Source organism: Staurois parvus, unplaced genomic scaffold, assembly GCF_062004578.1.
Source record: "Staurois parvus isolate SC_StPar_1 unplaced genomic scaffold, SC_StPar_1.0 ptg001150l, whole genome shotgun sequence".
Lineage (NCBI taxonomy): Eukaryota > Metazoa > Chordata > Amphibia > Anura > Ranidae > Staurois > Staurois parvus.
The window spans coordinates 1,201,087-1,212,891 of record NW_028318946.1 but is presented as its reverse complement, the minus strand read 5'-3'; the positions used below and the strand labels follow the sequence as shown (position 1 = coordinate 1,212,891).

The following is an 11,805-nucleotide window of genomic DNA, read 5'->3' as shown; positions in this document are numbered from 1 at the left end:
GTTAGATTGGTAGGACATCATATGACCTCCTCCCAGAACGAAAAGAACCACCTTGCGCCCGTCATTACCTTACATGGAGGGCAGGAGGCGGTTAAAAAGTATTTATTAAGCAAAATATAACGCGCTCACATGATATAATAAAAATAAAATCGCTTTTAGTGCAACGTTATGGGATCCTCTATGTGTTTGCCACACTCCTTATACTTGCTGTGTATTTTCCTTTAAGCGTCATGACGTCAGACGTTTGGCATGGAAATCAGTAAGCACTCACACAAACCAGGAAGAGGACCTACAGCCGGTGTGCAAAGGGAAAAAGTTTCCGTAGACAGAAAATAAAGTTTCTACAATGGTGAGTAGACAGTTAATCTTTAATCTTTCATTCCTAACTATGCCGAGAGGTCCTCTACGCTCTGTGAAGGTAAGAAAAGCTAAAGTTTCTGCTGGAAAATCCAACCAAAAAATGTGTTCATGGAGGAGGCAACATCTGCACTCCAGTCGTGTTCCATCTAAAAGTCCCGCCAGGCCTCAGCCTCTGAGGGTCAGCCTCTCAATGGGTCTCAGGAGATTTGTAGTTCCACAAGAGCTGGAGTGCCTAAATCGTGGACTGTGAATGCTAGTTATTTTTACTACATGCCTAAGGAGAGACATTCTCAGGACAGAGGAGGAAGGAATTCACATGCTGCACAGATATCATTTACGAAGGTATGAACGGAAAGTTGTCAGTCTTGGATTCCAGAAGGCGTGCCCCTCGGTGTAGGTGGCTGAGGGCGCACTTTGCAGTGGGGGGTTGTGGGCTGACGATATCAATGAAGGTGCAAGCAGAATACCTGTGCTGCCATTTAATCTGAAAACCTGACAGCAGGGGCGGACTGACAACTCATGGGGCCCCCGAGCAATAGGGGATCATGGGGCCCCTGTGTCCTTGCCCAAACTCAAAAAAGCCTATGAAAAAGGTACCAGGGGCATCTCATGGGGCCCCCTACTGACCCGGGGCCCTCGGGCAGTGCCCGAGTTTCCAAATGGTCAGTCCACCCCTGCCCGAAAGCTTACCTGCTTTACTATACTGACAGCTTTACTTTAACCCCTCAATGACAGGTCGAACTTTTTTTTTGTACCTTTTTTTAATTTATCCAACATATAACACATTGGCACTGACACTAAATTAAAAAATCCAACCTAACCCCAACACTGACCCTGACATTAAACCCTACACTGACCCTGACCCTGACAACTGACCCTGAAACCGACACACAAACCCTGACCACAACCCCCAACACTAATCCTGACACTGACCCTGATCCCAACAAAGACCCTGACCGCAGTCCCCCAACACTGAGCCCGACACAGACCCTGACCACAGCCCCCAACACTGAATCGGACATAGATACTGACCACAACACCCAACACTGACCCTGACATTAACCCCTGCACTGATCCTGACCCCGACAAAGACCCTGACACCAACTCCAATACTGACCCTGAAACCCTGACCACAACCACCCACACTAATCGTGACACTGACCCTGATCCCAACAAAGACCCTGACCACAGTCCCCCAACACTGAGCCCGACACAGACCCTGATCAAAGCCCCCAACACTGAACCCAACATAGATACTGACCACAACACCCAACACTGACCCTGATTATCCCCAAACACAGACTCTCACCACAACCCCCAACACTGATCTGGACCCCAAACACAGACCCTGACCACAATCCCCAACACTAATCCTGACACTGACCCCAACAAAGACCCTGACCACAGTTCCCCAACACTGACCCCGACACAGACCCTGACCACAGCCCCCAACACTGAACCCAACATAGATCCTGACCACAACACCCAACACTGACCCTGATTAACCCCCAACACTGATCCAGACCCCAAACACAACCCCCAACACTGACCCTGACTCCGATCCAACATTGACCCCGCCATATACCCTGACCACAGTCCCCAAGCACTGACTCCGACACAGACTCTGACCACATCCCCCAACGCTGACCCTGACTGATCCCCAACACAGACTTTGACCACAACCCCCAACACTGATCCTGACCCCAAACACAGACCCTGACCACAATCCCCAACACTAATCCTGACACTGACCCCAACAAAGACCCTGACCACAGTTCCCCAACACTGACCCCGACACAGACCCTGACCACAGCCCCCAACACTGAACCCGACATAGATCCTGACCACAACACTCAACACTGACCCTGATTAACCCCCAACACTGATCAGGACCCCAAACACAACCCCCAACACTGACCCTGACACCGATCCAACACTGACCCCGCCATATACCCTGACCACAGTCCCCAAGCACTGACTCCGACACAGACTCTAACCACATCCCCCAACGCTGACCCTGACTGACCCCCAACACAGACCTTGACCACAACCCCCAACACTGATCCTGACCCGAACCCCCAACACAGACCCTGACCACAACCCCCAACACTGACCATGACACCGACCCCAACACTGACCTTGATATATACTCTTACCACAACCCCCAACCCTGACCCTAACTCCAACACAGACAATGACCACATCCGCCAAAACTGACCTTTATGCTGATCCCAACACTGATCCTAACAAGAACCCTTACCCGACACAGACCATGACCACAACATCCAACACTGGCCCTGACAATGACCCCGACACTGACCAAACATTGGCCCTGACATATACCCAGGCCACAGCCCCTAACACTGACCCTGACACAGATCTTGACCACAACCCACAACACTGGCCTCGACCCCCGCACAGCTCCTGACCACCACCCCCAACACTGACACTGATCCCAATGCTGACCCTGACACAGACCCTGACCACAACTCCTAATGCTGACCCTGACACCGACCCCAACACTGGCACCGACACTTTCCTCTGACACTAACCTAGATCAAGCACTGGTCTAGCTATTTTCAGAGGTCACAATTTGCATGTATTACGCACCAAATGAACGAAAAATACCCTATTTATCTCACCTTTATGATGTGATTCAGTCGCATCTCAATGGTATCTTGCTGTTATTTGGCGATTCAGATCTCATATTGAATCTGTAACTGGATCGATCATTGACAGATAAGATCATTTCAGAGGATCCCTCTAAATCCTTTGGAACTCTCCTTGAGGGCTTGGGTTTTGTGGACATATGGCGGGAACTCCATCCCTTAGCTAGGGATTACACCTATTATTTTCATCCCCGTGCAACCCACACTCGTATTGATCACATGTTAGTTCCCACTTTGTTTCTCAAAATGTCCACCTCTATTCTCATGGTACCTTGGTCTGATCACGACCCTACTCTGGTGACCTGTCACACTCTAGTATTTAATCCTCCAACTTCCACTTGGAGCTTAAATGATTTCATACTGTCTCATTCTAGTATGGTAGAAGGCTTGCAAATTAAAGGAGGAATACTTCAGTCTCAATCTCAATATGGTTGATTCCCTGGTGACGTATAGGAAGCATATACAGTTGCAAGAAAAAGTATGTGAACCCCTTGGGATTACGTGGAGTTTTGCATGAATTGTGCATAAAATGTGCTCTGAACATCATCTAAGTCACAACAATAGAAGAACACAGTCTGCTGAACATAATACTACACAAACATCAGATGTTGCCATGGTTTAATTGCACATAACATGTAAACATTCACAGTGCAGGGAGGAAAAAGTATGTGAGGCCCTAGCTTAATGACTTCTCCCAGAGCTAATTGGAGCCAGGAGTTAGCCAACCTTGACTCCAATCAGTGTGATGATATTGGATGTGTTGCTGACAGCTGTCCTGCCCTTAAAAAACACACACCTGTTTTGGGTTTACTGGTTTCAAGAAGCACTGTCTGATGTGAACCATGCCGAGCAGAAAAGAGCTCTCAGAAGACCTACGATCAAGAATTGCTGACTTGCATGAAGCTGGAAAGGGTTACAAAAGTATCTCCAAAAGCCTTGATGTTCATGTGTCCACGGTAAGACAGACTGTCTACAAATGGAGAAAGTTTAGCACTGTTGCTACTCTCCCTAGGCATGGTTGTCCTGTAAAAATGACTGCAAGAGCACAGCGCAGAATGCTGCGTGAGGTAAAGACGAATCCCAGAGTGTCAGCTAAAGACCTACAGAAATCTCTGGCACATGCTAACATTTTTGTTGACACATCTACAATAAGGAAAACATTAAACAAGAATGGAGTACATGGGAGGACACCACGGAGGAAGCCATTGCTGTCCAAAAAGAAGATTGCAGCACGTTTGAAGTTTGCAAAAGAGCACCTGGATGTTCCACAGCACTACTGACAAAATGTACTGTGAACAGATGAAACCAAGATTGAGTTGTTTGGGAAAAACACACAACACTATGTGTGGAGAAAAAAAGGCACAGCACACCAACATCAAAACCTCATCCCCACTGTGAAACATGGCGGAGGGAGCATCATGGTTTGGGGCTGCTTTGCTGCCTCAGGGCCTGGACGGATTGTTGTCATTGATGGGAAAATTAATTCCAGAGTTTATCAAGATATTTTGCAGGAAAACGTACGACCATCTGTCCGCCAACTGAAGCTCCGCAGAGGATGGGTGATGCAACAGGACAATGACCCAAAGCATACAAGTAATTCAACAAAACAATGGCTGCAACAGCACAGAATACGCCTTCTGGAGTGGCCCAGTCAGAGTCCTGACCTCAACCCGATTGAAATGCTGTGGCATGACCTTAAGAGAGTGATTCACACCAGACATCCCAAGAATATTGCTACACTGAAACAGTTTTGTGAAGAGGAGTGGTCCAAAATTACTCCAGATCGTTGTGCAGGTCTGATCTGCAACTACAGGATACGTTTGGTTGAGGTTATTGCTGCCAAAGGAGGGTCAACCAGTTATTAAGTCCAAAGGTTCACATACTTTTTCCTCCCTGCACTGTGAATGTTTACATGTTATGTGCAATTAAACCATGGCAACATCTAATGTTTGTGTAGTATTATGTTCAGCAGACTGTGTTCTTCTATTGTTGTGACTTAGATGACATTCAGAGCACATTTTATGTTCAATTCATGCAAAACTCCACGTAATCCCAAGGGGTTCACATACTTTTTCTTGCAACTGTAAGTCAGTGATCCGAGGCCATATAATGCAAATCACTTTTAGACGTAAAAAAGAGAGGCTAGCTCATATCCCTCTCCTTGAGGCAGAATTGGAATTTAAACAACAACCTTCTAGGCAAAATTTAAATCAGATTGATCGATTTGACGGAGAGGAGCACTGAATATGTCCTTGGAGGACAGCATGCATGAATCTATTCGGACTCAATTTCCATGCCAATGGGCCAACACAATTTCCTACCTGGGCATTTGCCTTACACCCTCTTATCGTTCGCTGTACGAGGCTAACAGGGGCAGACTGAGAACTCATGGGGCTCCTGGGCAATAGGGGATCATGAGGCCCCTGTGCCCTCACTAAGACCCAAAAAAGCCTATGAAAAAACCAATGAAAGGTACCAGGGGCATCTCATAGGGCCCCCTACTGACCCCGGGCCCTCGGGCATTGCCCGAGTTTCCAAATGGTCAGTCCGCCCCTGGAGGCTAATTACCTGCGTTGGACGGGTCGTATCCATGTGATAAAAATGTCGTTCCTCCTGAAGTTGTACCCATTTAGAGTAATACTGGTCTTAGTACTGCCTCATGTTCTTCAGAAGCTGCAACGCCTTATTCTTAAAGCAGAACTTCACCCTTGTTGAAAGTTGAGCTTTAAACCCTCCTCCTACCCTTCTCTCCCATATTTGGCATGTCATTTTTGGCGGTGGGGCGGGTACCTAGTTTTGACAGGTATCTGCTACCACTTCTGCTCCGATTGCCTAGGCAAGTTCTCCCTCCCCGTAGGCTTCTGGGACACATCACAGGTTACAGAAGACTGCAGGACCTGGGCAACCAACTGTGAAGTCGAAAGCTGCATAGCCTGCTGCCCACAGTTGGGATTCAAACCTGAAGACTAGTGAAGAACCAACCTGGGTGAGGTCGCCGTTGGTTCCCTGGATAGGTACAGTATTTGTAGCTGCTGACTTTTAAATTTTTTGGTTTTGTTTCTTTGATATGCTTCTCTATTCTGGGTAATACTAATGCTCAGACTCTGATCTATGGACTGTGATGGGAATGAGACCTCGCAACTTCTAAGCCCCCCTGAGGATTGGGACAAGATATGGGAGATGCTCCACAAATCCTCCTGTAATGTTCTGTCAACTGAGAAACCCTATAAGGTTGTGTCCTGGTGGTATTACACTCTAGCTAGAATTGGCCAATGCCTCCCAATCTAATCGTCTACTTGCTTCCGGGGTTGTTCAGATCTAGGTAACATGAGGCCATGTGAACCAGGTGGACCAAATATGCAGAAAAATCCATGGGAAGCTCTCCTGCACCAACAGGAGTTTAGTGACCATTTGATAGGACTCCGGAAGGGGGAGTATACCGGGGATTTTCCTCCACTTCTCCCTGTCCCCTCTCCCTACCTCCCCCTCTTCTCTTCTCTCTCTTCTTTTCTTCTTTTATTATCTTCAGTTTCCTTCTCTCCTGGATATTTCTTTCTTCGTCCTCTCATGCAGTGAATATTGTACATTCTAATTTTTTAGAGACTGAGAGGATAAGTTGCAAACGATCCTCATTTTTGGGGTCATTCTTGGATTTAAAAGGGTACAAGATTTAGCGACAGGGTACTTAGTCTTCTCATGATACCATTCTATCATCAATTAATCGGGCAACCCCTGATCTATTTGATGATGTCACCTCCCCTCATTTTGTAACATATACCCGTTGACTTCTTTTGTTTTCTATATTTCTTGACATGACCGATTATTATGTTTTTAGAAGTCATCGGTATTGAGAGAGAGCCCTGTATTGGGTGAGGTTACTTAATCTTGTTCTTTGGAAAACTGGACAAAACTGGCGATTCAAGCTTCGTGTCATGCTGTACACTGTGTATTAATTTTGGCTTTAATTCTTTTTTCCATGAACATAAAGTGAAAAAAAAAATTTCCAACATTTAGTATCAAGATCCACCCCCATAGACTTCAATGGGATTAACTGCTAAGTTAAGGTTTTGCAAATGTCAAACAAGATTCAATCTACTCTCAGCAAACCAAACCTGGCATCAGAGCCTGGGTCTGAACCTGGGCCTTCTGTGGTGATAGGCAATGTTTCTTCTTGATGAGCCACCTGGAATGCTGGACAGCTCTGTTGACAATTATTTGGATGATCCTACCTTGACATTGTCTATCTTGAACCTTGAACCCCTTGCTCCTCCCATGAACTTCCTGATAAAAGCCATGTCTTTGCATTTCCTGTTTGCCAGATTATTGTGCCTTCTCCAGCCAATATCCCGCTTGTCTCTCCCGCTGCCGTCTATACCTTCGCTACCGACCTTTGGCTTGTTCCTGGACCACGATTCTGCCTCATCCCCATCTACTACCGTTTGTGACCGACCTTTGGCTTGTTCCTGATTACGATTCTGCCTCATCCCCATCTACTACCGCTTGTGACTGACCTTAGACAAGTGGGATATTGGCTGGAGAAGGTACAATAACCTGGCAAACCGGAAATGCAGAGACATGGCTTTTATCAGGAAGTTCATGGGAGGAGCAAGGGGTTCAAGGTTCAAGATAGACAAGGTCAAGGTAGGATCATCCAAATAATTGTCAAGGGAGCTGTCCAGCATTCCAGGTGGCTCAGCAAGAAGAAACATTGCCTCCCACCGCAGAAGGCCCAGGCTTGGACCCAGGCTCTGACACCTTGGCAGATTCACCCATCCCTTGTTGAAAGTTGAGTGAACCTTGGGTGAAAACAATGATAAAAAGACTTCAAAGTAGTTTTACTTTGTCTATGTAATATAACAATTTATAAATATATTTTTACATTTTCTGTTTTAGAGCTGGGTACCAAAGGATTAATATGAGGAATGTATGCTTTGTCCTGCTATGTTTTCTAGGATGTCTATGTGGTAAGTTCACACTTTACTACAATACCTATTGTAGAGGTGCATCCATATTTAAAGTGTAACTATGCTTTATGCCAATATTTGAGTATTCTTCTGCCTTCTTATAGCTCTGCAATATTCCAATGGCCCCATTTCTGTACTTTGACTTCCAGCCCTGTCCTCCAACCAGTAACATGGAGTGTCAGTCCATGGCTGTGGCAGTTGGCTAGAATGTTTTTTACATTGGTGGTCAGTGAGAAAAATGCTCCTTACATGGTTGTTTAACATTGTCCCTTTCATTGGTGGTCAGTGGGAAGAATGCTCTTTACATTGGTGGCCAGTGGGAAGAATGTTTCTTACAATGGTGGCCAGTGGGAAGAATGTTCTTTACATTGCTGGTCAGTTGGAAGAATGTTCCTTACATTGATGGTTGTTGGGAAGAATGTGCTTTAAATTGGTGGTCAATGGGAAGAATGCTCTTTACATTGGTGGCCAGTGGGAAGAATGTTTCTTACATTGGTGGCCAGTGGGAATAATGTGCTATACATTGGTGGTCAGTGGGAAGAATATATTTTACATTGGTGGTCAGTGGGAAGAATGTTCTTTACATTGGTGGTCAGTGGGAAGAATGCTCTTTACATTGGTGGTCAGTTGGAAGAATGCTCCTTACATTGGTGGCCAGTGGGAAGAATGTGCTTTAAATTGGTGGTCAGTGGGAAGAATTCTCCTTACATTGGTGGTCAGTGGGAAGAATGTCCCTTACATTGGTGGTCAGTGGGAAGAATGCCCCTTACATTGGTGGTCAGTGGGAAGAATGTCCCTTACATTGGTGGTCAGTGGGAAGAATGTCCCTTACATTGGTGGTCAGTGGGAAGAATGTCCCTTACATTGATGGTTGTTGGGAAGAATGTGCTTTAAATTGGTGGTCAGTGGGAAGAATGTCCCTTATATTAATGATCAGTGGGAAGAATGCTTCTTACATAGTTGTTTAATGGAAAAAATGTCCCTTTTATTGGTGGTCAGTGGGAAGAATGTCTCTTACATTGGTGGTCAGTGGGAAGAATGCCCCTTACATTGGTGGTCAGTGGGAAGAATGTCCCTTACATTGGTGGTCATTGGGAAGAATACTCCTTACATTGGTGGTCAGTGGGAAGAATGTCCCTTACATTGGTGGTCAGTTGGAAGAATGCTCCTTACATTGGTGGCCAGTGGGAAGAATGTGCTTTAAATTGGTGGTCAGTGGGAAGAATTCTCCTTACATTGGTGGTCAGTGGGAAGAATGTCCCTTACATTGGTGGTCAGTGGGAAGAATGCCCCTTAAATTGGGGGTCAGTGGGAAGAATGTCCCTTACATTGGTGGTCAGTGGGAAGAATGTCCCTTACATTGGTGGTCAGTGGGAAGAATGTCCCTTACATTGGGGGTCAGTGGGAAGAATGTCCCTTACATTAATGATCAGTGGGAAGAATGCTTCTTACATAGTTGTTTAATGGAAAGAATGTCCCTTTCATTGGTGGTCAGTGGGAAGAATGTCCCTTACATTGGTGGTCAGTGGGAAGAATGCTCCTTACATTGGTGGTCAGTGGGAAGAATGTCTCTTACATTGGTGGTCAGTGAGAAGAATGTTGCTTACATTGGTGATCAGTGGGAAGAATGCTCCATACAATGGTGACCAGTGGGAAGCATGCCTCTTACATTGGGGGTCAGTGGGAAGAATGTTCCTTACATTGGTGGTCAGTGGGAAGAATGTCCCTTACATTGGTGGTCAGTGGGAAGAATGCTTCTTACATAGTTGTTTAATGGAAAAAATGTCCCTTTTATTGGTGGTCAGTGGGAAGAATGTCTCTTACATTGGTGGTCAGTGGGAAGAATGCCCCTTACATTGGTGGTCAGTGGGAAGAATGTCCCTTACATTGGTGGTCATTGGGAAGAATACTCCTTACATTGGTGGTCAGTGGGAAGAATGTCCCTTACATTGGTGGTCAGTTGGAAGAATGCTCCTTACATTGGTGGCCAGTGGGAAGAATGTGCTTTAAATTGGTGGTCAGTGGGAAGAATTCTCCTTACATTGGTGGTCAGTGGGAAGAATGTCCCTTACATTGGTGGTCAGTGGGAAGAATGCCCCTTAAATTGGGGGTCAGTGGGAAGAATGTCCCTTACATTGGTGGTCAGTGGGAAGAATGTCCCTTACATTGGTGGTCAGTGGGAAGAATGTCCCTTACATTGGGGGTCAGTGGGAAGAATGTCCCTTACATTAATGATCAGTGGGAAGAATGCTTCTTACATAGTTGTTTAATGGAAAGAATGTCCCTTTCATTGGTGATCAGTGGGAAGAATGTCTCTTACATTGGTGATCAGTGGGAAGAATGCCCCTTACATTGGTGGTCAGTGAGAAGAATGTTGCTTACATTGGTGATCAGTGGGAAGAATGCTCCATACAATGGTGATCAGTGGGAAGCATGCCTCTTACATTGGGGGTCAGTGGGAAGAATGTTCCTTACATTGGTGGTCAGTGGGAAGAATGTCCCTTACATTGGTGGTCAGTGGGAAGAATGCCTCTTACATTGGGGGTCAGTGGGAAGAATGCCTCTTACATTGGGGGTCAGTGGGAAGAATGTCCCTGGTGGAGTTACAGAGGAGTCTTCCCAACAGGTATATGACTATAACGGCTAGTTCACACTAGCTTTGAAAGCAGGCATTTGAGGGGCGTTATTGAAAATGATACTATGGGCAGCACCCAGTGCTGTTCACATTATCAATACATGAAGCATTAGCATCCCTTCAAAACTGAAGCCTCATGATGAGTCAGGAGGTATTGAAGCCTTTCAATGCCTTCCATTCAAGTCCATTATTATTATTATACAGGATTTATGGCGCCAACAGTTTGCTCAGCGCTGTGCAATATAACGGGAGACAATACAGCAACAATACAGTTCAATACAAGAGGGTTAGGAGGGCCTGATCCTTGGAGCTTACAATGTAGGAGTCCATGGTGATGCTCCTCAAATGCCCTGCCAGGTGTTTGCGTGGCATTAATACCATTAGAGTTTTTTATAGGCGTTTGTGGTTAATTCACACCCTTACGTAAAAAATAAAGAACTTCATTTAAGAGGCAATGAAATAGTCCAATAACAGATCAAATAAAAAAACGGCAATGCAACTTTTGCTTCAATGCCCGCCTTCAATCCGAAGCTGCCTTCCACTACTAGGTGCCCCCCCCAGTCCACTGGGCTGACTGAGAGCCACCGTCAATGCAGGCCATCCATGGTTCGAATTCCGAATGTTTTTTTGTCCGAAAATCGAAAACGTTGTTCACTCGGTAAACCGATGGCGCCATCAATGATTTCGAAAATCGGCCGACCGAGTCATAAAGTTCCCCCATATAACGAGCGAAACTTCTGTTTCTTCCAGGTCACAGCTCATGCGTATATTCTTTTCGTAAAAACGATCGTACCATCATTGAGTTGAAAATCGGTAGTTTTTCGCGAATTTTCCAACATGCCCGATCACCGAAAAGGGGAGGAACCACGAAAATCGGCAGGTGCCATTGACCCCACAGAGAGAAAATCGCCTGATTATTCTTAGACGAAAAATCTGTCGAATTTCGACCCCTGTATGGCCGGCATAACACGCCAATGAATAAATGGACTTACCTGAAACGAACTGCTAGAAATTTGTTTGTTCGAGAAACATTTTTTCATCCACCTCCTTCGAATTTTCATGTTGCTGCGTCGTTGTGACCCCACCAACGATTAGAAAATTGAACAATTTTGAAAAGGAGATTTTTAAAGGGAATTTTACTAGTGTATGGCCAGGTTCAGTATTTATCTGTAGAGGG

General features: G+C 45.7%; 1 protein-coding gene across 1 annotated transcript in view; it reads left to right on the top strand.

Moving 5' to 3' along the window:
• Positions 1-278: 278 nt before the first annotated feature.
• The window catches only part of LOC149439173 (uncharacterized), a 52,757-nt gene continuing 41,230 nt past the window's right edge, over positions 279-11,805 (top strand). The window contains exons 1-2 of the mRNA XM_089659363.1: positions 279-349; positions 7,923-7,993. Of these exons, the coding sequence (XP_089515489.1) occupies positions 7,945-7,993 (49 nt within the window). The 5' untranslated portion in view covers positions 279-349; positions 7,923-7,944. The remainder of the gene's footprint in view (positions 350-7,922; positions 7,994-11,805) is intronic.